Genomic DNA, 26,130 nt, shown 5'->3' with positions numbered 1-26,130 from the left:
ATCTACGATTTTCAACGAATGATAGGGCTACTTCAAATTGATGTTCTTCGTTTGTTTCGGATTTCGGCCGTCCAAGTTTTGGACGACTTTTATTACTTCCAGTTTCTTCAAATCGCCGAATAGTTTTAGAAACAGTTCCCTTAGAAATACCTGCTTCGCCAACGCGGAACGTCGCATTAAATAAATCCACAACTTCATTGTACGATCTCTGCCTGTCCCCCCAACCTCTCATTATTAAAAGAGAAATTCTTTCTTGCTCTGTTAGAGAAGCCATTTGGAAGTAAACTACCAGAGACAGTAGTAAGGAAACAGAAAATGTCACACTGAAGTGATCTTTTATTAACCCAAAAGGGACCTTACAAAAATTACTGTGTCGTATTCTTCACTAACTATGGTACCCTGACAAGAACTGTTACTCTGCTTTTCGGAGGACTATGCAATTATCGTGAAAATAAATTTTAGAACTTCTTCGCACTTCGCCAATGACCAAAGTACCAATAGATAACCACTTGTCCCAATTCTTAGAAGGTCCCTTGGCATACTAAATTGACATGTAATACAAGGGCTTTCTAGGAATTTTTTTGGTATTTTTTACGTTTTTCTCGGAACCTACTGAACAGTGCCAAAAAATTGCTCCGGATTTGAAATCAGCATGTCAAAATACATAGGAAAACATATCTCCCTCTTGTTTGTGGAGGGCGGGGGGGAGCTTAACGTGACATTTACCTTAAAATTTTCCAAATGTACGATAAAAATAGACGTTCTCGTTTTTTGAAAAAATGGCCGTGACCTCGATATGACCTTCAAGGTCATGGTTAAGGTCATATTCCGATGTAAAATTTTCCGCTCTTTCTGAATCTACGATGAAAAATGGGGGTTCCTATTTAAAAAAATGGACTTGACCTTCATATGACCTTCAAGGTCACGGTCAAGGTCAAATCCAAGGTCACCATTGAAAAGCCAGAGAAATTTCCTAAAACTTTTGTATTTAACATTTTTTCGTAAAATGCCTTCCTCAAAACTTATTCGGGGGTTTCCATACTTTTGCCTCACCCTGTATAGTAACCCCATGAAAAAAAAAGTAATATAACACTACATGCTGCAGATATTGATGATGTTGCTGGACCATCAATATCAAAATAATATATAATAATTTTTAAATAAAATAATAAACATTTTACAAGCATTACAGGCATAATAAATACAAAATATATTTTGTATTTATAGAAAATTATAAAGTAAGTAATTTTCCCAACTCGCCAATATACGCGCAAAAGTACAAGTACAGTGAGTATACTGTGACGTAACGCTTTTGGAGCATCGTCACAAGGGCGATAGCCCGGCCGAGGGAGCAAAGGGTCCTGGAGTTACTCCTCGCATTGAGAGAGCAACCCGCGAGACCCCACCATTTTTCGCGTATTATTTTGTATTTCGTTCCCGTTTTGTATGTTTATCGTTATTTAAGTTGTAAGGCGAGACCCCGTGTGGGCGGCGTTGCGCACTTTGTGCCTTTGGGCGAAGATACAGCATCGCCATAGAGACTGGACGCCGGGGGACCACCAACGGGTGTCACGTGCTAGTGACCCCGCCGGAAAAAGGTCAAGTACCGCAACCCCGTCGCCTCCGCCCTCCCAAAGCATAAAATCTAACTCCGCATTGCTTTCAGCCGCCAACAGCAACGTAAGTCCGCAGCAGCGGACCTCGCCCGGCTGCAGACGGCGCCGAGAACTCCGCGGATGCTGCACCCAGAAGGACCGGAGTATGGCCCGGCCAGCCTAATCAGTCCTTTCCGGAAACATCGGCTTATCAACGCAATACGGACCGGCTAACTTGAAGAAGCCACAAAAAGCGGGGGGGAGGGGCGCACACTGGTCTCAAACGACATGAGCTGTCTCAAAACCCCCTACAGCCTTCAATTTTTGACCGATTTCAATCTTTTTTTTTTTTAAATAATCTGTATAAAATTTCCAAGAGATCTGTGGGAGCCGATTTTTAAAAAACTTAGTTAACAATTCTAATGTTTAAACAAATTAGGAATTTTTGGATTTTTTACTTATATCTCCCTAAAAATTATACTTTTGTGTTATATATTGCATGAAATTTATGTAAAAAATTGTAAAAATGAAAAAAAAGTGTTGATATAATAATCCAATTGTTATAAACAAATTAGATTAAACCATTCAGGTCCATGAGCAAACCATTAGCGTTAGCAAGAAAATGAATACAGATATGACAGCATTAGGTAAAAATATGATTATGCATTAAAAAAAAATTTGCCTATTTGTTTAAACAATTTTTGTTTAAACAAAAAGTTATAAACAACGAGATTATTAGAAACTAATAGCGTTTTTCGCTTTTACGAGAAAAATTACGAAGGGAATGTGCCTTGCAAAATTTTTTTTAAATCTTAATTTTCAATAAAAAATATAAATAAATATTTCTATGACGAGTGAGTGCCCATTTGGACCCATTCATGGGCAAATCATTAACGATAACAAGAAAATGAATACAAGAATGAGAGTATTGGGTAAAACTACGATTATCCATTAAAAAAAAGTTTTTATTAATATTGTTTAAACAGTTTTTGTTTAAACAAATTGCTAAAAACAGTGAGATTTTCAAAAACTAATAACGCCATTCGATTTTACGTAAAAAATTACGATGGAAGTGTGTCTTAAAAAATTATAACATACAATTGTTTATTTCTTTATTGTATTGATTAAACAAATTGCTTTTTTCCACCTACCTTTAAATTACATTGCAAATAAATCTTAGAGATTGAAATTTGTTATTGGATAATATTGAGAATTTTGTGAATTGTTTCATATTGGAAGTAGGAAAAAGTTTAGATCAATTTTATGAGGTTTAGTACTTCATTTACTTTATTATTATAGAATTTATGCATCCAATGTCATCAGAATAAGTTTTCTTTGTTTATGCGAGGTTTAGAGTATTTCATTTGTTTCAGTATTATAAAAAAAGGAGTTCTATAAAATTTGCTTATTCGCTGTCAGTATAAATTTTCGTCTTTTGCTTTGTTTCCCATTTGTTTCGTTATTATAATATCGAGTTAAATAACATTTTGGTTTTTAAAATAGCAAAAGTTTACGTGTTTTTTACAAGATTTCGTTCGTCATTCGTTTCAGTATTATATAATTTGCGCATTTAATGTCAAAATAAGTTTTGGTTTTTGTTCAAGGTTTTCTTAGTTTTTCATTTGTTTCAGTATTATAGAATAATTGAATTCTATACAATTTTCACATTCGATATTAAAATAAGTTTTTGTTTTTTGTTCGAGGTCTAGAGTATTTTATTTGTTTCAGTATTATAAAAAAAGGAGTTCTATAAAAGCTTATTCGCTGCCACTATAAATTTTCGTCTTTAGCTTCGTTTCCAATTTGTTTCGGTATTGTGAAATCGAGTTTAATGACATTTTGGTTTTTGAAATAGGTAAAAGTTTACGTGTTTTTTACAAGGTTTCGTTCTTCATTTGTTTCAGTATTATATAATTTGCGCATTCAATGTTAAAATAAGTTTTGGTTTTTGTTCAAGGTTTTCTTAGTTTTTCATTTGTTTATGTATTATAGAATTAAATTCTATAAAATTTTCGCATTCGATGTTAAAATAAGTTTTTGTTTGTTCTTCGATGTTTAGAGTATTTTATTTGTTACAGTATTATGGAAATAAGTTCTATAAAATTTGCTAAATCGATGTCAGATTAAGTTTTTGTCTTTAGTTCAATACTTTGTTTTTTATTTGTTTCTGTATTATGAATATTGCGGGTTTGATGTCAGCGTAATTTTTCGTCCTATGTTCTATGATTTAATTAAATGATTAAAAATTTGTGTTTTACTAAGGCGTTTTTACTTTTAGTTTTATCAATTTTTTATTAGAAATGGAAAAGTTTGAAATTTCTAATAGTGCTTTATGCAATATACTGTTAGAACCTGAAAGTGATAAAAGCATTAATGCTCTAATAAGCCACATTAGACAGCACTATGATTTGGATGACAAAACTTTTGTATTAGTAGAGAAAAAACTTGTTCGATCCTTTATGCCTACTTTTAAATCAAAGTTTTCCAGTGTTTTATATAACGAAAATGTGTTTAAAAAAAAAAAATGCTAAGTGGTTGTCTCAACATTTCTATGTTGCTTTTAATGAGGATATAAATGTTGGTGGAAGGCCTGTTGTGGAAGATTTTAACAAAGGATCGAGAGCCACAAAGTATAGAAAAATTCAAACGATTGCAGAGAGTTATTCTTTCGAAGAAATTCAGAAAGCTTTTTTTAAACATTTGCGTGACTCTGGAAAGGAACATTTAATAGCAAATATAGAAAATTTGTTATCTGAAACTTCAAAGAGTGATCGAAATACAAATGATCCTATTTCTTTTACCGAAGATGAATGTATATCCCTTATAGAAGATGCAAAGTTGTCAAAATGGCAATACGACTCTATACGAAAACAAATTTCTGCAAAAAATGCTGATATTTTAATTCCTTATCAAAATCTTTCATTAGCAAAACAGAAATGTTATCCTTCTCCAGAGCATATAACCATAACCGATAAAAGTGCTGATGTCGATTTACAAGCTCTTTTAAACCATACATGCAAACGCATTTTAGAAATTCCACGTCTGCGTGTTAAAGATAATTTAATTGGAAACAATACAGAATTGTCATTAACTATGATTTCAAAATGGGGATGTGATGGTGCATCTGGTCATAGCCGTTATAAACAAAAATTTTCTGATGGAACTACTTCTGATGAAAGCATTTTTGTAACATCAATTGTGCCTCTTACTTTGGTCTTGAATAATGCAAATGCAGTTAATCAGAAAGTAATTTGGAGTAATGCTCAGCCTGGTTCAACTAGACATTGTCGTGTCATTAATTTTGAATTCACAAAAGAATCTAAGGAAACGATAACAAAGAAAGTTAATCAGATAAATGATAAGATTACATTTTTGCAGCCAACAACAATTGAGACAGATTCTGTTAAAATTAAAATAAATCACTCCTTGTATTTAACAATGATTGATGGGAAAGTTGCACAGGCCTTGACTGATACTCCTTCTTCTGCATCCTGTGTCATTTGCCAAGCAACATCCTCGGAAATGAATAACTTACAAAAATTATCGTTTAAGACAGTAAATGAAGAACATTATAAATATGGTCTTTCTAGTCTACATGCGTGGATAAGGTTTATGGAGTGTATTCTTCATATAGCATATCGTTTGGAATTTCGTAGGTGGTCTGTTCGATCAGTTGAAGATAAACTAAAAGTTAAGGAAACAACACGAAGGATACAGAAGGAATTTAGAGAAAAATCCGGCCTTCTCGTAGACTATCCAAAACAGGGTTCTGGATCATCTAACGATGGAAATACTGCGAGAAGATTTTTCCGCGATCCGGAACTGACAGCTGAAATTACGAAAGTTGATTTGAAACTAATTGAGAGATTTGGTATAATTTTGCAAACCCTTTCTTGTGGAATTAAAGTAGATGCAAAAAAATTTGATGATTATACTAAAGAAACAGCAAAATTATATATGCAACTCTATGACTGGTACTATATGCCTTCTTCTGTCCACAAGATCCTATTTCATGGTTCAGAAATAATTCAGCACTTCCTTCTTATTCCAATAGGAATCTTGTCAGAAGAAGCACAAGAATCGCGTAACAAAGACATTAAACATTACAGAGAATTTAATACTCGAAAGTGCAGTAGAATTTCTACAAACACCGATTTATTACATAAGCTACTAATATCATCTGACCCTTATATTTCAAGCCTTCGATGTCAACCAAAATATCAAAAGCACGTTATTGATTCTCCTGCAAAAGACTTATTAGATTACTCATAAGAAACAAATTTTTAGTTTAATTCTTTAAAGATTGACGTTAAAATATGTTTTAATTATTAATGATTATGTTTTTATAATGAGGATTTGCAATACTCGATAATTGTTTGCTCATGGACCTGAATGGTTTAATCTAATTTGTTTATAACAATTGGATTATTATATCAACACTTTTTTTTCATTTTTACAATTTTTTACATAAATTTCATGCAATATATACCACGAAAGTATAATTTTTAGGGAGATATAAGTAAAAAATCCAAAAATTCCTAATTTGTTTAAACATTAGAATTGTTAACTAAGTTTTTTAAAAATCGGCTCCCACAGATCTCTTGGAAATTTTATACAGATTATTTAAAAAAAAAAAAGATTGAAATCGGTCAAAAATTGAAGGCTGTAGGGGGTTTTGAGACAGCTCATGTTGTTTGAGACCAGTGTGGGGCGCCCTGGATGAACTGTGGGCGGGGGCCCCCCTTTTCGGAAAATCGGCAGGATGCGCGAGAAAGCGACGCGGGATTAGAAGGACCGACTTGCAGAGCAGAGAAGGTTCACTGTTCGGTGTGCCGTGAAAAAGTGAGGACGAGCTCCAAGACGCTTCCGACGACGCCGAAGACGCCGACTTGGTGTAAGCCGCCTCTCGAGTAGCCGTAGAGTTCCGTCCGGTTATGGCTGGTAGCGTGAGTCTAAAACTCTGAATTTAGTGTCTCTTACACGACTAACCGCAATTTTGTTACCGTGAGCGCGTTTTTGGCGCGCTCAGTTACCACATATCCAGCCGGCTCCGGATATCGCGTTAAAGTCTCTTCATCTTGCGAATCAAGCACCGACAGTCTCTCTTTCTCGTTACCGTTTCAATTACCGTTCCATTTCGTTACCGTGTTGCTGTGCCGCCTTTCTGTTACCGTTTCTTTTTTGGGATATCGTCTGTTTGCTACCGTTTTCTAATGATACCGTCTTTGTTACCGTTTTCCGCATTACGTTAATATCGAAAACTATCGCGATTCGATGTCTACGGGTGGATTTTGCGCGTAAACGTTCTCCGCGAGACGGCTGTTATTGCCACTTTAGCGTCTCGGCGAAAAACGAGAAAAAACCCGCGAAAATAGCCGCTCCGCGACATATCCTTTCTGGCCGTTAGGCTACCGTCGTTCGAATTATATTTATTTGGCTTTCACCGGTCGCGTCGTGTTATCGTGATACAGGCCATCTGTTTCACTGACAAGGGAACGTTCACAAGTGTCCCCCCCCCCCCCCCGATTTGATTCTCCTTGAAATATGTTGTAAAACATACAATTTGAGGAGACACGTATTTTTTTATAGCGGCCCTATCTCAAATTTAAGGGGTGAAACACCCCTTTGAAAAAAAACGGTTTTTTTCTTTGTGTGTAACTATCGCCAAAACCGTAGGAGATATAAAAAAATGTTTCAAATAGAAGTTGTAGGGCTTGTAATGGGCTATATAACTGTGTAGTTGGATTTTCAAAAAATGTTATTTTTTTTAATTAACCCCCACCCCTTGTTATTATTTTTTCAAATTTCAAAATTTTTGTAATGACAAAAGTTGTAGCATTTTTTACGCTGAATTCAACCATATATGATTTTATTATGTTCCGAAATCGCATCTTTTAAAAATGAGTCATCAAGTATCACATTATATGTGTCGCGCTGCATGACGCATCGTTTATACCGCACTTGTGTTGTGCAATAGTCGCAAAATAAATATAAAAATGACATACAATATGTTATCACATATTTGAGGAAGAAAAGTTTACTAAAATTGTTGCTAAAACATCCCTTCCACATTACATCCTTATAGATAATCACTGCATTTCGTGCGCAGCGCGTTGTTATATGCAAGTTAGCTATACATGTGTATATAAAATGTGAATATTATTTAATCATAAATTAAAAAAAACGGGTATAAATATATTATTAATTTGAAAACATCACGTTTGAGAGACGTGATTTTACACGAAAGATTAGATTATGTAATCATAAGTTAATAATAAACAAGTGTGAATGGAAGCTATAAATGCGTACAAAAGGCCTACGTTCATAGTCTGTGAAACGAATTTGGTGAAATCGTATCTGCAACTGTTTTTCTTTTCTTAAATTTAATTTTCGGGAAAAGAATTATCAATTAAAATGATTATCAATCCACTCAACGTTGCTAGACTTTGACTAACATCAATAACTACTATGTATCTTATGGAAACGCCAGTAAATAAAGCCGAAATAGAATTAAAAGAAAATATTCAGAAGTTAATATTGGAGAATATTCATCAATTCAACGGATTAGAAGTGACAGAAGAAACATCGCTTGATTATGAAGAACCTGATAAATTGCATACTTTTGAAATTATTGAAGAAAATGAGGAAGCATGGAATGAAGATAATTCTAATTCTCACAATTGGCAATGCCATGATGACGACAATTTTGATGTTTCTTACAAAAGGCGAGCTGTTGAATATTGGCGGCAGTCGGACAAAGAAAATCGTCCTTTCAAGTCAGTACAACACACATTTAAAAGAATTTCATCTATACGTCAATTGAGGCGATGGGAAGAACAGTTAGAGCACGGTGGAAATCGTCTTAAAAAATTATCTCATATTTCCAAAGCTACTCATGATAAATTTAATGTAGCTGTGCAGACAGGACTAATAATTCATGATGTTGATATAAAAAGATGGGCCTTGGAAGCTCAAAAAGAAATAGGAGATTTAAATCCTGTATTTCAAGCATCTCCTAGTTAGCTATTACGATTTAAAAAGTCTCATCGAATTGTGTTCAGAAAAATAACAAAATTCATTACAAGAAAAACGTTAGAAGATTCTCATAATATACAAAGTGTTGTGTGAACGTGTTCCCAGCGCCATCTATGCGCAAGATATGAGTCAGTAGGGACCGCCGGGGTTAGGCGGGAAGGGCCCGGCATTGCGTGTTGGAACACGGTCGCAGGACACTGCAAGAGATACACAGAGATATTGTCTACGTGATTATTACGAGTACCAAGGACCTACACGGCACAAGGACGTACACGACAATAACAATACACAAAGAGAAGCCGAAAATTTTGTAACCGTAGTAAAACCTCTCATTAAACGATTTGGATCGGAAAATGTATATAATATAGATCAAAGTGGATTTCAATTAGAAATCCACTCTGGAAGATCACTATCTGACCAAGGAATGAAGACAATAGACCGTGTGGTGCAGTCAGTATCATCAACTACACATTCGTACACTATTCAACCAACAATTTCTTGTGATGGAAAATTACTGTCACTTTTGTTTATCGTATTACAAGAACATAGTGGTACTTTTGGGCCTAGAGTACAAGAAAATCTATTCAGAGCAAGATCAAATGTTATTGTAACTGCTTCGAAATCCGGTAAAATGACATCAGGTATGAGATAAATTTTAGCTTTTTATATCTTATAATATATTTTAATCTTATATAAAAATATTATTATAATTATAATTATTATTCACACTTTACTTTCTATTTTATAGATCATATTAAAAAATGGTTGGAAGAAGCTTATTTTCCAAATGTAGGCCGCGATAGTGTTCTTCTTATGAATTCATGGAGCGGGCAATGTCCAGCAATTGTTACTGATTTAACACCAATGGAAAAACAAGTTACTACTATGGTAATACCGAAAGGAACTACAGGAAAAATACAGCCGTTGGATGTTTACGGGTTTAGAATCTGGAAAAACTTTGCAAGAAGATTTTCGGTTACTGTTCTATTATTGAATTATGATATAAATTTACATCAGCGAAATAATATTATAAAATTGCAATCTTTAATACACAATCAGTTATCATCTCCTCGATATCAAAATTTATTTAAATATTTATGGTTTAAAAGTGGATATACGAATGAAAGACCAGAAACATTTAAAAATCCAGTAGAATTTAGTTTTGAACAAACATGAAGCACATGTGACATTGAATATTGCAATGATATAGCTGTAATATAATGTTCTTGGTGCGGAAAATCATTATGTTTAAAACATTTTTTTATAGAGTATCATTATTGTAACATCTATAACGGGTGTGACTAAATTTAATATATATAGCTTTAATAACAATTTTAGTAAACTTTTCTTCCTCAAATATGTGATAACATATTGTATGTCATTTTTATATTTATTTTGCGACTATTGCACAACACAAGTGCGGTATAAACGATGCGTCATGCAGCGCGACACATATAATGTGATACTTGATGACTCATTTTTAAAAGATGCGATTTCGGAACATAATAAAATCATATATGGTTGAATTCAGCGTAAAAAATGCTACAACTTTTGTTATTACAAAAATTTTGAAATTCAAAAAAATAATAACAAGGGGTGGAGGTTAATTAAAAAAAATAACATTTTTTGAAAATCCAACTACACAGTTATATAGCCCATTACAAGCCCTACAACTTCTATTTGAAACATTTTTTTATATCTCCTACGGTTTTGGCGATAGTTACACACAGAAAAAAACCGGTTTTTTTCAAAGGGGTGTTTCACCTCTTAAATTTGAGATAGAGCCGCTATAAAAAAATACGTGTCTCCTCAAATTGTATGTTTTACAACATATTTCAAGGAGAATCAAATCGGAGGGGGGGGGGACACTTGTGAACGTTCCCTTGTGAGTATCGTTGGATCTGCCGCTAATTTTCGTGATTGCGTTTCCGCAGTATCATATCGTTACCAAAATTCATTCTTGTTACCGATTTTGTGGGCGAATTGCCTTACTGCCGCCGTATTAAACTATCTCCGCCGTATCGGCTCAGGCCGAACCATCTCTACTCATCTTTAACCCATGCTAACCAAATTGTTGAAATATATTATTGTTAAATCTTGATTATTGAGTTGTCCTTGTGTTCGCCTCTCACTCCAGACTTTCAACGTAAAGTAAAAGAGCTGCGCCCCTCTGCCATACACTGAGCGAGGAGCGACCGGACATATTATAAGAATTATCTAAGTTACCGTTACCGCGGTGCGATTGCACGCACCTGGCGCCCATTTCCGGTTACCGATATCGCGTGAGTTACCTTGCTCCCGAATTACGCGGAGCACCGCGAGTTACCGAAATCGTGCATTTATTGCTGATATCGCGTGAGTTACCTTGCTCCCGAATTGCGTGGAGTACCGCGAGTTACCGAATCGTGCAGTTATTGCCGATACCGCGCGAGTTACCGAGCTCTCGAATTACGTGGAGTACCGCGAGTTACCGAATCGAGCATTATTTGCCGATACCGCGAGTTACCGAGTCGTGCGTTTACCGCCGACACCGCGTAAGTTACGTGGCTCCCGAAGAACGTGGAGTACCGCGGGCTACCGACTTTCAATGGGCGTGCTCCCTCGGATCTGGCGTGATTCCGAGGCTAGTTCACGTCGCAATACAAAGTACAGTAAGTATATAGATACAAAGATACAGTGTCAACTATTGTAAATTATTTTAACTTGTAAATAACAGGTGTAAAAAAGTGGTACAATAGGGCTCCAGGCGACAATCCACTTAAAAAAAAATTGAACGCGCCATAAGAGGAACCTCAAAGGTGGTGCGAAAGACCACTACTTATTAATAATACTAATAAAATTACTAATCTTACATTTATTTGACTTCATTTTTAATATGTTACTGTGTTCCTCCACTAATCTCCACAGTACATGTATATGTAGTTACTGCAGTAACTCTTGCTAATATGCAGTAGTTTAAAATAAATAATTAAAAGCTTTGCAGGTGTGTAATCTTTCATGTTGATAAATGTAAAATAGCAAGCATGGTTAAACGAGTGAGGCGAATGGCAAGAATATTAAAAATCTCGTGTTTGAAAACTGTGATTTTGTAACTTTTTTCCTTTTTCGATATTTGTTTTAAGTAAATTATTAGATGTTTTTGGCTAAAAAAAATTATTTTATTTTTACTAAAAATATTCGCATATGTTAAATTAGCACTTAGTTGCAACATTGTAAAATAACTTTTCATTTTTCTATTGACAATAGCAGATCTGTATTATTTCTAAAAGTGTTAGTTTAACATATGCAAATATTATTAATAAATAGAAAATATTATTTTTTTGGGCAAAAAAATATTATCTGATGATTTACTATATTAGAAACAAATGCGGAAAAAAAAAGAAAGTTGCACGAAGCAGGTCTCGAACAGGTGATCTCTAATATTCCAGCCACTCGCCTCAGAATTTCTTTTCTGAATCAGAAACGCTTGCTTTTAACATGCAAGTAGCATGCATTTATCGTCTGTTGTGTCGGCTTGGTGGAAGGGAGACGTTCGCTCTCTTCCATTGGTTGAACGACTGAGCTCACACGGATACGTGACGTAGCGCTTCTGTGAGGTTGTGTGTGACAGCGGAGCCGGGACCGCGGTGAGAAATATCGCATCACTGGTTTGCAGTGACGTTGATGTACACGTGGTAAATACTATTGAAATTGGTGAATGAAAATTGGTGAATATCATTATGGATGGACCAGCGGTAAGTATATTTAGGCTAGATTGTTCCATCTTTTGATCGATAAATCTCACAACAGCTTACTCTCTTACTCTCTTATTCTCTTATTCTCTAACTTTCTTATTTATTCATTAGAAAAATTATCACGTAGTTTATCCAAAGGTGTAATAACTGGCACTATGTAACAAATAAGTTAATCTAACCTAAATTTTTCAAGTACTATGATGATTTTAAACCGCATTCTTCACAGTCCAAAATTTTTCTATATGAAAGTACGCATGCATAATTTTATTATCTATATCATATCATTTAGAACTAGCTAGAATTGCTAATGTTTAATTTTGTAATTTAGTTTGCAGTATTAAAGTTTGCACGCGAGAATGATAAAAGTGATGAGGAAGAAATTAATTATGAGATTGGCCTTACCAAATGGCTAACTGATATTGATGATGAACTGAAAGATTTCACCTATTGGCCTTTATCTGATCAAGATGTTGGCAATTTTGTTAAAAAGGAAAAAGCAGTAGACCGATCTTGGCCAAAGTATTCAATTGAGGTCTTAAGGTATTACGGTAAGTAAATTTTGAAGTCACTTGAATTATTATGTAAACATTTGTAATTTATTTCATTTCCATTCTAATATTTATTTATTCAGATTTCTATATAATTTTATTCAGATCTCTATATAAAAGTAAGAGCTGCTGTTAGAGGTTTTGTAGCAGAAGGTTCAGCCTATGAGACTGAAAAAGAAACTGGAAGGGGAAAACGAAAAGGAGTACAAAATAGGCTTTTTGAAGACACTGATTCTGATGAAGAAATTGTAAATCGCAGCAAGAAGTCAGTTCTAGCACCGCCGAGTGTTCCTTTCAAACACGTACCGGTCAGGAAGGAAATAATACAAAAAACTGGAAACGAGCTCAATTATTGTCTTTTTCCAGTGACTTCCTTTCCTCCTTCAAAAGTGAGTCACACATTTGTAATGAATGTTAAACTTAATTTTAAGAAATAATATCGTAAGTTCAAAAGTTTTAATATTCTTGAAAAAATCATCTGTTCAGGCATGCTCAAAAGGCAGTGTTTTTGAGAGACTGAAGAGGACACAAGAGGTGAATAACAATATTAACAATGCTTCTGTCAGTCACACTATGTTAATTGCACATGAATCCAATTATAGCAGTAACGGAAAATCATTTCGTAAGAACATAGTACAATTACCTATTAAGGAGACATCACTAGTGACTGCAGAAAATACCCTCTCACAAAGCTGTGTTTCCTCTTTGGATGTAGATGAAGAGAACTTAACATATGGCGAACAGAATGAAACACCAAATAAGAAACGCCAGACTAATTATAAGTGTGAAGATACTATGCAGCATGTTCCAAGTTCCTCTGTAGTTTTTCATGATTCTCCTGTGCAAACAAGACGCTTTAGTCCCCTTAAGTCTGGATTTCATCAGCGCGTTCTTTTTACTTCCCCAGCTAAAAATTCTGATGTTGGTAAGTTCTCCTATAAAATTTAATAATATAATTTTTTTTAAATGTATTATATTTATTTCTTTTTTAATATTGGTAAAGAAGATAAGATATCAAAAGTGGAAAAGCTATGTGAGAAAATATATGTTCGATTAGAAGAAATTAATAAGAAGACAGATAAAATTATTATGAATCAAGAAAGGCTCAACAAGTCTCTTTTAGTGCGATTATTTCAGTTCTTTTATCACATCCAAGGATGTAGCCAAATCTACTGTCAAAATTGCTGTAAAAGTTCTTACAAACTCTATGGCATCCACAATGAGTTTTAAAGGGCAGAACACAAAAAAACCCTTTTATAAATTGAAGATATGGGAGGCCATACAAGGTAAGAGTTATTCATGATATATTTTTTATATAAGTTGAAGTATTATGCAATTACCTTATTATTTAATTCTCTAAGAAAAAATAAACCAACATCATTGTGATCACATCAGAACAGATATTTTTCTTAATTACGTTTTGTGCTTTTAATTTGAGAGTGTGATTCCATATATTTGTTTCAGGTTCAATATTGATCAAATTTGATGACACAGTACTTTTCAAAGCAGAAGAAACCATGAAAACATGGTTGGCCAATGCTCCACGGCGTAAACAAGATAATGAAACTTACGGGAAAAAGTGTATGAAAAGAAAATTAGAAGTAAACACTGCAAAGTAGTTGGGCAAAATGTTTATGTTTTATAACTTTTTTTATTTGTTATTTCTAATATTTTTGACTAAGATAGGAGAAAAGAAGTTGTAATATTATACAATTATATATCTTTAAAAAGAATTTTTTAATTAGGCTCAGTTTTTCAATTAAAACTTTAAAATGATAATACACGCTTATTTATTGAGCCTTAGCTTGTTCTAGGTGCTATTTATTAATATATCTTACATATGATTGACGTATATCTTACATATAATTGTCGAACGTTTCGGCACCTTTTTTTGGGCCTTCTTCAGCGCTATAACGGATAAAATTTACATTCTTTTACTAATAAAAACTTACATATAAACTGACTACTTATAAATTTTTGGGTCTTCTTCGGTCCTATTACTGTTTTTACTTACAATCTAATTTTTGTTGCGTCTCTTAGTTAAAATTTAAACTGGTTGTTTTTGGTGTAGTTCTCTTTTGTCCATTTTTTATGAACTTTTTGTCCATCTCTTGCTTTTTTCAGTGTGTCAGACATGGCAACTGTTGATTTTTATTTATTGGTTTAATGTTCTTAATTGACTGTAATTATGATTTCAATGTGTTATTAATCTTTATTTAATTAAATTGATTGTGCTGTTAGTCGTTCTCACCTTAATTCTTCTGACTGGCTGGATTGCTTTTTATTGGGACTTGTTACTTTGTGTGTTGTTCATTTCATACTAAGTCGTCTTGTCTTGTGAGATCGTTACTGATGGTATGATTATTTGTTGATTGGAGGGAGTGACCTCAGTGTAGGTAAGTAAGTATTTGGTAGGAAATCCGTATCACTCTGTTTATTTATTGCTTGTGTGTGTCTTTTTATGTGTATCATTTCTGATATTAACCGTTTTCTGTATGTTGGTTCCTTGTCTAATATTTTAACATTGTCCCATTCAAATTCATGGTTATACTCTATTTTATGCTCTGATATTACTGATAGTGTTCCCGTTTTTTTATTTATATCTTTACGGTGTTCTTTTATTCTGGTTTGTAATTGTCTACCTGTTTGTCCTATGTATGTGGCTTCACATTGACTGCAATTTATTTGGTATACTATGTCATTTTGTTTTTTGTGTTCTAATTTGTCTTTACCGGTTTTTATGTATGTATTTAATTTATTGTGGCAACTATATGAGGGTGAGAATCCGTGTTCTTTGATTTTTTTTTCTAGTTTCTTTGTGTCATTTTTCATGTATGGTATAGTGAAATATTTCTTTTCTTTTTCTTCCGTTTTTTTGTTATGTTCTTTGTTTACCGTACTTTTTTTGTCGTTATTATATTTGTTAATCCTATTTCTCATGTTCTCGAAAATAAATTTTAGTGGGTAACCGTTTTCAAGTAATGAGTTTATTGCTTTATTAAGGTTGCTCTTGTGAAATTTGTGATGTGACAATGTTAAAATTCTATCTGTCATATTGCTAATGATTGCTCTTTTATGTTGTATCGGATGGTTTGAGTTAAAATTTAAAAATCTGCCTGAATTTGTGGGTTTTTGGTAGTGATTGAAAATTATTTTATTTTGTTCTGTTGTAATGAGGGTGTCTAAAAAACTAATTGAGTTGTCTGGTCTTATTTCTATGGTGAATTTCAGTCTGTCTTCTATTGAGTTGAAAACGTTCAATGTTTCTTTGATTTTGTCTGTTTTTGTTGCAATTAAGATGTCATCTACATATCTTACGTATATATTGGGTTTGTAATTTAATAGTTCAATTGCTGTGCTTTCTAAATCTTGCATTACCATGTCTGACACGATTGGTGACAATGGTGAGCCCATGGGTGTGCCATAGATTTGTTTATATATGATGTTGTTGAATGTGAAATAAGTGGAATTCAATATTAAGTTGATTCCTATTAGAAATTCTTTAAGTGGTATGTTAGTTTTTTCTTTTATGTGGTCCCATCTTTTGCTGATGCTTTCATTAACTTTTTCTATTGGTATGTTTGTGAATAGTGATATTACGTCAAATAAAGCTAAACTATAGTCTGTGTTAAATTTGTCCTTTTAGTTTTTTTTACTAATTCATAGCTATTTTTTATTACATTTTCTGGTTTTGGAATGTTGTCGTTCAAAATTTTATGTAAATATGTTGCTATTTTATATAGAGGGCTATTTATTGTAGATATTATGATTCTGAGTGGATTTCCTTCTTTGTGAATCTTTGGCACACCATACGACAACATCCCTAAACCAGAAAATGTAATAAAAAATAGCTATGAACTAGTAAAAAAACTAACAGGAAAAAAATTTAACACAGACCATAGTTTAGCTTCATTTGACGTAATATCACTATTCACAAACATACCAATAGAAAAAGTTAATGAAAGCATCAGCAAAAGATGGGACCACATAAAAGAAAAAACTAACATACCACTTAAAGAATTTCTAATAGGAATCAACTTAATATTGAATTCCACTTATTTCACATTCAACAACATCATATATAAACAAATCTATGGCACACCCATGGGCTCACCATTGTCACCAATCGTGTCAGACATGGTAATGCAAGATTTAGAAAACACAGCAATTGAACTATTAAATTACAAACCCAATATATACGTAAGATATGTAGATGACATCTTAATTGCAACAAAAACAGACAAAATCAAAGAAACATTGAACGTTTTCAACTCAATAGAAGACAGACTGAAATTCACCATAGAAATAAGACCAGACAACTCAATTAGTTTTTTAGACACCCTCATTACAACAGAACAAAATGAAATAATTTTCAATCACTACCAAAAACCCACAAATTCAGACAGATTTTTAAATTTTAACTCAAACCATCCGATACAACATAAAAGAGCAATCATTAGCAATATGACAGATAGAATTTTAACATTGTCACATCACAAATTTCACAAGAGCAACCTTAATAAAGCAATAAACTCATTACTTGAAAACGGTTACCCACTAAAATTTATTTTCGAGAACATGAGAAATAGGATTAACAAATATAATAACGACAAAAAAAGTACGGTAAACAAAGAACATAACAAAAAAACGGAAGAAAAAGAAAAGAAATATTTCACTATACCATACATGAAAAATGACACAAAGAAACTAGAAAAAAAATCAAAGAACACGGATTCTCACCCTCATATAGTTGCCACAATAAATTAAATACATACATAAAAACCGGTAAAGACAAATTAGAACACAAAAAACAAAATGACATAGTATACCAAATAAATTGCAGTCAATGTGAAGCCACATACATAGGACAAACAGGTAGACAATTACAAACCAGAATAAAAGAACACCGTAAAGATATAAATAAAAAAACGGGAACACTATCAGTAATATTAGAGCATAAAATAGAGTATAACCATGAATTTGAATGGGACAATGTTAAAATATTAGACAAGGAACCAACATACAGAAAACGGTTAATATCAGAAATGATACACATAAAAAGACACACACAAGCAATAAATAAACAGAGTGATACGGATTTCCTACCAAATACTTACTTACCTACACTGAGGTCACTCCCTCCAATCAACAAATAATCATACCATCAGTAACGATCTCACAAGACAAGACGACTTAGTATGAAATGAACAACACACAAAGTAACAAGTCCCAATAAAAAGCAATCCAGCCAGTCAGAAGAATTAAGGTGAGAACGACTAACAGCACAATCAATTTAATTAAATAAAGATTAATAACACATTGAAATCATAATTACAGTCAATTAAGAACATTAAACCAATAAATAAAAATCAACAGTTGCCATGTCTGACACACTGAAAAAAGCAAGAGATGGACAAAAAGTTCATAAAAAATGGACAAAAGAGAACTACACCAAAAACAACCAGTTTAAATTTTAACTAAGAGACGCAACAAAAATTAGATTGTAAGTAAAAACAGTAATAGGACCGAAGAAGACCCAAAAATTTATAAGTAGTCAGTTTATATGTAAGTTTTTATTAGTAAAAGAATGTAAATTTTATCCGTTATAGCGCTGAAGAAGGCCCAAAAAAGGTGCCGAAACGTTCGACAATTATATGTAAGATATACGTCAATCATATGTAAGATATATTAATAAATAGCACCTAGAACAAGCTAAGGCTCAATAAATAAGCGTGTATTATCATTTTAAATATATATCTTTAGTTTCAGAGAATAATTTAACATTTGATTTATTTGAACAAAGTTAGAAATTATAGATTATTTTCATCACACAGAGCATTGCTAATTTTATAAAGTTTTAAAAGCTTGGATTATAAACATTTAGCAAAATGTTATTCTTCAGTTTTCACTCTTAGATTAGTATTAAGTTATCGAATTATTTATGAATAACTTTAAGTGAAATATAATTTCTAATCTTTTACTTTTTCATATTTTTTGTTCATATATTCGAGATATAATGTGGAGTTAATATCTTAAACTTAATATTCTTTGTAAAATATAATACGTTGTAATACATATCAACATGTTCCTTTGTGTTTCAAATATTTTTTATTTTATATACTAATTTTATTTTTTGTGACTGAATAGAAATGTCGACCTGAGTCGACAAAGACTGAGTCTTTGACTGACTGTGATTTTTAAAAATTGTATCTGTAACGTGCCTAGTTTTAAGTTAATTAAAATAACTTTTATATTGTAAATGATGTTCATTGGAAACAAATAAATAATTATTTTTATCAACTTTTAATTAAATTTTTACTTATATTTTAGTAAAAATGAGAAATATGAATTTTCTTCTTGCATTATATGTTGAAATAAATTCATATTTCAACATATAATGCAAGAAAAAAAATTCATATTTCTCATTTCAAGTTTCACTACTCAGCATATAGCTGCAGTGAGGAAAAAGTACTCAATATTGAGTCGAAATCGAATTATTCTGAGTCGACAATTCATCGAAAGTTGTGACATAAATTAATCGAAATCGATGAATATGTTAATTAGTTTTCGATATATGTTTTCGATGTCGTCTCGACATCAATTCGATGAGTCATTTCTCGCTGGGTAGTGTATGATTTGTCTAAAATAAATAAAATTAAATATCAAAGTTTAATATTTCTGTTCGGAAAGGTTATGTAAAAATGTCAAATCGTAAGCGCGCGCCGCGCGGCTTCTCAGCGCCATCAGCGCACCCATGGTGGAAAGAAACAAGGTGAGTTATTGCGCATAATGGCGGCAAAGAGTTGGGGGACTTGCTTGTCAACCAATCACAGGGGACCCATTTTATGCGCGCAAAATTCAAACGTTCACAGCTGATTAAAAAATCAAAACAGTATTGTAAATAAATAAATACTGCGACTATTACAATTTTTAATGCAACAGGTCGGCATACTGTCTACAAAGATAAAGTCACATAATATTACATATTACACCAAACTCTAAACAAATCTTCATATTATATATTCATTTATTACTTACACGACGGTCACATCGGTCTTTTCCAAATTTAAGAAAACTCTCTGCACAAACACTATATATTTTTTTAAGAGGAACACTGTATACACTTTATATACATTAATAAAGCATGTCATCAGCCATCAGCCATACTGAATTTTTATGAAATGGGCCCCCTATGATTGGCTGTCCGCTCCCCACTACCTTTAGACTACTGCGCAACCACGAGAATAACTCACCTTGTTTCTTTCCACCATGAGCGCACCTAACGTCAGAAATTGGGAACTGGACATTTTAGCTGGACATTTTAGCGGATCCTATTATATTCCATATTTCGACTTTGGACTATTATAACTTTTTTTCTACAGCACCTACAGTAAAAACAAACATACTTTTCTTATATAATTTGGGTATGCGCTATCAATGGAGCCTATTATCAACTTAATCAGCCCAGCCGTTATTGAGATCCGATAATCTCGGCTCGTCTCAACTCTCGGGCTCGCGTAAAGAGACACAGTCGGTCTTGCGCTGCGCGTAAACTTGGCGCGAGACACTACCGTGTCTCTTGACTACTGTATTTTAGTGCGCTGATTATGAATATGATAATGAAAATTACTGACAAAATTATTTTCAAGTTTAAAATTAAAAAAAACTAAAAAATTATTGTTTTTTTAAACATTATTTTGATAAATATTGATGTAACAAAGAAATGTTTCAAATAAAAGTTGTAATTTTTAAAAAATACATTATTTATGTCCTATGCATTTTTTTTAAAGAACCAATATTTGTCGAAAAAAATGAGATAATAGGAAAGACATTTCCACTGCATCCACGCATATACTTTAAAACGCGAAGCGAGGTTCTACATGGGTTTGCAACTTTCCACGCAAAGCGAAGTTTCAACCCAAACCTATGTGTATAGTTCATTGACGGTGAAGCCCCCGCAGGGGGGCGGAACACACTGCGGGGCGAGTGTCTTTCCTATTATCTCATTTTTTTTTCGAAAAATATTGGTTTTATGCAAAAAATACAACATAAATGATGTATTTTTTCAAGAGCTACAACTTTAATTTGATATATTTTTTTGTTACATTAATACTTATCAAAATAATGTTAAAAGAAACGAGAATTTTTGAGTTTTTTAAAGTAATTTTGACTTTGAAAATGACCTTGTCGGCAATTTTCGTAATCATATTCGTAATCAGCGCACTAAAATACAGTAGTATACCAATCGACAACAAAGTCGGAGGGTTGACTCTTTCGGAACTTTATCCCAATTTATAAGTACAAAAAATGTCCAAAATCATTCCATAATAGGTCCAAAATTGGGTATGTTTTGGACATTCTTTGGATGTACAAAGTTGTGACTAATGTACATCCCATGGACGTTTATCGAACGTCCGGCGGCTTATTTGGACATTGTATGGATGTTGCAATATCCAGAAATGAATGTCCACTGGACATATAATGAACGTTCTTGTACTATCTGGGCCATATTATTGATCATATTGGATCCATATTGATAACTTATCGATCGTGCCGTTATTATCAGCATAAGCGATTAGTTACACGCTTTAGCGCCTTTCTGTCCACCTTTTGACTACCCGTTGTACAAGACTTCGATGTCCCGTACAAGAAATGTACATTTCACGCTCACATCTTAGCATATCCCGGCTAGATAACACTCATGTCTATTCCCGGTCTATATCACTATAACTTCGACAACTTTTTCTATTCTCCCTCACTATCTAACCACTTAGAGGTTTACTTTTATGGAGCGATGTTTGACATATTCTCTTCACTGCAGAGAGGGGGAGGGGGAGAGATAGAGAGGAAGGGAGAGAGAGAGAGAGAGAGAGAGAGAGAGAGAGAGAGAGAGAGAAAGAAAGAGAGAGGGAATTGAGATAATTTGAGTTAAAGAAAGCAAAAGGAAATGGAGGAAGTCCTGACGGTGGCGTGTGTGTGCACGTAATAGAGCTTAAGAGGATGCTTAAGTCCTACTTTATCGACCGGTATTTTCAATTTTCTAAAAAGAGTGGCGTTTTTTATTGCTTTAATAGAATTACAAATCCTTTGGTGTAAATAAAGTACATATGCAAATCTTTCGGCAGTTGGTCAAATTTAAACCAAAAAATAAAAAAAATTTTTGAAAATTTACCGACAATGTCACCTCCAAGAATTATATCTTTTATATCAAAATTATACTGCTTCAATCTGCAAAACAAGACCATATGCCGAAGAAGAGCGTATGAAACAATAATGGAAAACCAAAAAATAGAGCTTAGAGACTTATTTTCAAAACGCCACCCTTTTCCAGATTTATGTAAAGCATGTGTGCAATATAGAAAGAATAAGGTAAAAAAGAGCTATAGATTAGTTCCGGGATTTTGGGATAGAGGCGCTATACAGTTCTCAGTGCTATCTGTCATATACAGAATCTTTTAGGTTAGTTATGTGTGTGTAGTTGTGCGTGTGAGTGTGTGTTTGTGTTATGTGCTACGAAACCCGGCTAAAATTTCTGTAAAATACTTTTATTCATGTGCTTTATGTGTATATATTATGTATATTATGTGCTCCATATTATGTATATTCACATCAAAGTATCTATGTAAAAAGTTAATATCATTTTGTATATTGTATAATAAATGTATATGTCATATAACTTATTTATAAAGCATGAAATATAAAGGTATTTTTAGTTTCTTGTATGTATCATTTGTAAAAAAATCTTGATAAAAAAAAACATTAATTTTGTGACTTGCAATAATTTGTTTCAATATATACTTCTTTTAAATACTTACAATTAGCCTTATTTTATGCGTTTACCTTGGTATCTAAAATACACATTAAAATATAAAATTAATTTCTAGTTCAATAAAAAAAAAACATTGTAGTCTTACACCAGAAAAAAATGCTAAAATATCATGTATATGTAATAACAAATAAATCACTTTTCCACTGACATTATACACAACTTTGCAGAAATAAATTTATTCTGTGAAGTTTGAATGTGTAGTGCAATTTAAAACACACAGTCGAAATATGTCTATATTTTTGAAATAATAGTTCTAATTTTTCATGAATCACAGTGGTTTTATAAAATGTTCAATTTTAACAGTTTTTATTGGACTGTACTTTAGACAATATCATATTTTGCCATTTCTTTCTGTTGTAAGACAAGAATGTTTCTTTTCTACTGTAATAGAAATACATTTTTGATTTTGATACGTATTTTAAATACCAAGTTAATCACATAAAATAAGGCTAATTGTAAGTATTTAAAAGAAGCATATAATGAAACAGATTATTGCAAGTCGTAAAATTAATGTTGTTTCTTTTATCAAAATTTTTTTACAAATGATAGACACAAAAAAATAAAAATATTTTTATATTTCATGCTTTAGAAATAAAAAATATGGCATATATCATATATCATATATTGTAAAAAGAGTATACAAAATGATGTCAATTTCTTAGAAAGATATTTTGATATGAATATAGATAATATGGAGCATATAATATACATTATATACATACATAGAGCATATGGCGTAATAAAAGTATCTTACAATAAAGAATAAGACAAGCCAGAGGCGGTTTCCTCGTGGACTGGCAATATAGAATAAGACAAGCCAGAGGCGGTTTTCTCGTGGACTGGCATTAGAAAATTCTTATTCTTGTCTTCAAGCCAGAAGCGGTTTCCTCGTGGACTGGCAATATAGAATAAGACAAGCCAGAGGCGGTTTTCTCGTGGACTGGCATTAGAAAATTCTTATTCTTGTTTTCAAGCCAGAGGCGGTTTCCTCGTGGACTGGCAATATAGAATAAGACAAGCCAGAGGCGGTTTTCTCGTGGACTGGCATTAGAAAATTCTTATTCTTGTCTTCAAGCCAGAGGCGGTTTTCTCGTGGACTGGTATTAGAAAATTCTTATTCTTGTCTTCAAGCCAGAGGCGGCTTTCTCGTGGACTGGCAATATAGAATAAGACAAGTCAGAGGCGATCTAACGTCAGCTAATAATTTTTAATAAATATAGTCAGAGGCGATCTAACGTCAGCTGACCGTTTAGAAAAAAGAGAGCTAAAGGCGATTTATTCGTGAACTGGCAAATTGTAAGAAATATTGTCAGAGGCGATCTAACGTCAGCTAACAATTTTTAATAAATATTGTCAGAGGCGATCTAACGTCAGCTGACCGTTTAGAAAAAAGACAGCCAAAGACGATTTATTCGTGAACTGGCAGATTTTAAGAAATATTGTCATAGGCGATCTAACGTCAGCTGACAGATTTGAAAAAATACGTATTTATGTTAGTTAGCAATTTACTGCATGTGTGGTCTGTTTATATTTTATCAGATAATTTATAAGGTTATTGAACCTTTTTTCTCGCAATTGAAATTCTATCGTATGGCTGAATGATGTACATACGAGACAAAATAGATTTATACAAGGTGTCTAATAGATATAAGTTAGATATGATAAAATATATTATTTGAAAAATGTATGTATAATACTATATATCTAATTGGAAAAATATGTTATATGCTTTCCCTATTTTTATTCTTATGTAATTATTACAAAATAAATAAATAAATTAATTAATTATTGAATACATACATATACATATTGAATATAGTTATCTTTATTTTGTATTTTATATAATTGAAATGATATATACTTTCATTATTTCAATCATTATCATATAAAATACAAAATAAAGATAACTATTTATTGAATACATGTGTATATGTATATATTAATTAATTGATTAATTAGTTATTTTGTATTTACTACATAAGGATAAAAATAAGAAAAGTGTATGACATTTTTCTTCAGTGATATATATAGTATTATATGTATATTTTTCATTTATTATTTTGTCATATTTAGTTCATATTTATTTGACACCTTGTATACGCCTATGTTTTCTCGGACATTATATTGCAGCCTTTCGACGAAATTTCAGTCGAGGAAACAAGCGCAAGCATCGTTTGTTTACAAACTTCCGATGACACACGTACACAGACCACACGTCAGTGTAGTGAGTCACCACTACAAACAAATGCGTACACACGGACTTACGCGGCATAGGTCCGTAGGCTGCGCCGATAGTGTCATTTTATTTTTAGTACCATCGAAATGATGGCGCTTTCGCGTCGGAGTTCGCCCGTCACTTTAACATCCTCTTAAGTATAGATTTAAGTTAGAGTAAGGTGTAGCATTAAGAATGGGTTAAGGAAAAAGAGAGAGATGTAAAGAATTGTAACTCTGAGGGGAACAATAAAGTATACTACTACTATTACTTAGATGATAATTATGCATTATAGGGAATGCAGCTGCAATGACTTCGATCTTGATATACAGTTGAGTTCACAACCTTGAATAAGTACTCAAAGGGTTTAATCGGTGCTCGTTATTTATTAAAAGATCATTAACAAAATAAATTTAATGGGTAAATTTTTAAATTACAAATTATGGATTCGAAATAATAATACTTATTTTAAACAAAAATTGTGAAATAGATATTCATGAAGTATTAATACAAATAAATTAATAACATACGACAATATATTTTCAAAGAGTTAAAATTAGCGATGAATATTGGTTACATTTCATTGTTTGATGTGAATTTATTTTAGTCAACGTTAATTTTTTCATTATCATCCTTTATGTAAATTTTTTTTCATTACTTTCCTGAAATTAAGAAAAAAATTTGTTAATAACAAAATAATATTTTAATACAATATTTTATTTATAGATTTACTTACTTGATTTGTCTGTTGTGACATCGAGATGTTTGTAATAATTGTGAGAAAATTTTGATTATTTTCAGTTTTATCAATGATTTTCAAGTATGTTGCTCTTGTGTTTAAAACCTCTTCCAGATGTATTTTATGTTTTACCGTTAATTCCAAAGCCCTTATTAAAAAAAACACTCATATTAATAAAATAATAAAGTAATTAATTTATAAGTATAAAAAAAAACAAAATTTAGTAACAAAATGTATGTATTACTATAAGTACATATTATTACATATTGAAAAATTGCATATAGTAATTCAGCATAATTATGCATTATAGGAGATACAACTACAATGACTTTGACCTATGTTGACCTTGACACATGTTGTCGAAATCGCAACACCAAATAATCACCAAAAAGTTTTAGCCGGCGCTCATAGTTTATCGAAAAGTTAATTAAAAAA

The 26,130-nt window shown here is 32.5% G+C and overlaps 2 protein-coding genes, 1 long non-coding RNA gene and 1 pseudogene across 13 annotated transcripts in view; 3 read left to right on the top strand and 1 right to left on the bottom strand.

The window, feature by feature from the left end:
- The first annotated feature begins 9,054 nt into the window (after positions 1 to 9,054).
- Positions 9,055 to 10,362, top strand: LOC105671863 (uncharacterized; annotated as a pseudogene).
- A 1,608-nt stretch (positions 10,363 to 11,970) lies between these two features.
- Positions 11,971 to 15,060, top strand: LOC105671865 (uncharacterized). Of its 6 annotated transcripts, XM_067354046.1 has the most exons (8): positions 11,971 to 12,364; positions 12,476 to 12,612; positions 12,693 to 12,912; positions 13,018 to 13,301; positions 13,399 to 13,534; positions 13,628 to 13,837; positions 13,916 to 14,198; positions 14,377 to 15,060. In XM_067354046.1, the coding sequence occupies exons 2-7, from the start codon at positions 12,562 to 12,564 to the stop codon at positions 14,140 to 14,142; spliced, it is 1,128 nt and encodes a 375-aa protein (XP_067210147.1). In that variant the 5' UTR covers positions 11,971 to 12,364; positions 12,476 to 12,561; the 3' UTR covers positions 14,143 to 14,198; positions 14,377 to 15,060. The 6 variants fall into 6 exon arrangements, with proteins under 6 accessions (XP_067210147.1, XP_067210149.1, XP_067210148.1 ...); XM_067354048.1 differs by having other exon boundaries at positions 13,399 to 13,837; positions 14,050 to 14,198; XM_067354047.1 differs by having other exon boundaries at positions 13,399 to 13,837; positions 14,036 to 14,198.
- A 3,023-nt stretch (positions 15,061 to 18,083) lies between these two features.
- Positions 18,084 to 19,071, top strand: LOC136999637 (uncharacterized). Its single transcript, XR_010889951.1, has 3 exons — positions 18,084 to 18,178; positions 18,250 to 18,415; positions 18,522 to 19,071. It is a non-coding gene; the product is annotated as an uncharacterized lncRNA (long non-coding RNA).
- Positions 19,072 to 25,258: 6,187 nt separating this feature from the next.
- The window catches only part of Oseg5 (intraflagellar transport protein Oseg5), a 323,588-nt gene continuing 322,716 nt past the window's right edge, over positions 25,259 to 26,130 (bottom strand). For 2 of the 6 annotated variants that reach the window (XM_067354035.1, XM_067354038.1), the window contains 2 exons: positions 25,693 to 25,843; positions 25,281 to 25,618 (listed from right to left, as the gene is read on the bottom strand). In XM_067354035.1, coding sequence (XP_067210136.1) covers positions 25,592 to 25,618; positions 25,693 to 25,843 — 178 coding nt within the window. In that variant the 3' untranslated portion in view covers positions 25,281 to 25,591. Of the gene's footprint in view, positions 25,619 to 25,692; positions 25,844 to 26,130 lie in introns of those variants that run through there. The other 4 variants (XM_067354041.1, XR_010889950.1, XM_067354036.1 and 1 more) reach the window with 4 other exon arrangements.

This window comes from Linepithema humile, chromosome 4 (genome assembly GCF_040581485.1).
Source record: "Linepithema humile isolate Giens D197 chromosome 4, Lhum_UNIL_v1.0, whole genome shotgun sequence".
Classification (NCBI taxonomy): Eukaryota; Metazoa; Arthropoda; class Insecta; order Hymenoptera; family Formicidae; genus Linepithema; species Linepithema humile.
This window is presented reverse-complemented; position numbering and strand designations above follow the sequence as displayed.

Coding starts and splice junctions, on each gene's coding strand:
- LOC105671865 (XM_067354043.1), top strand. CDS start 12,562: ATGATGATTTTAAACCGCATTCTTCACAGTCCAAAATTTTTCTATATG. Junction 12,913..13,017: donor TGAGGTCTTAAGGTATTACG/GTAAGTAAATTT, acceptor AATTTTATTCAG/ATCTCTATATAAAAGTAAGA. Junction 13,838..13,915: donor AGCTAAAAATTCTGATGTTG/GTAAGTTCTCCT, acceptor ATATTGGTAAAG/AAGATAAGATATCAAAAGTG.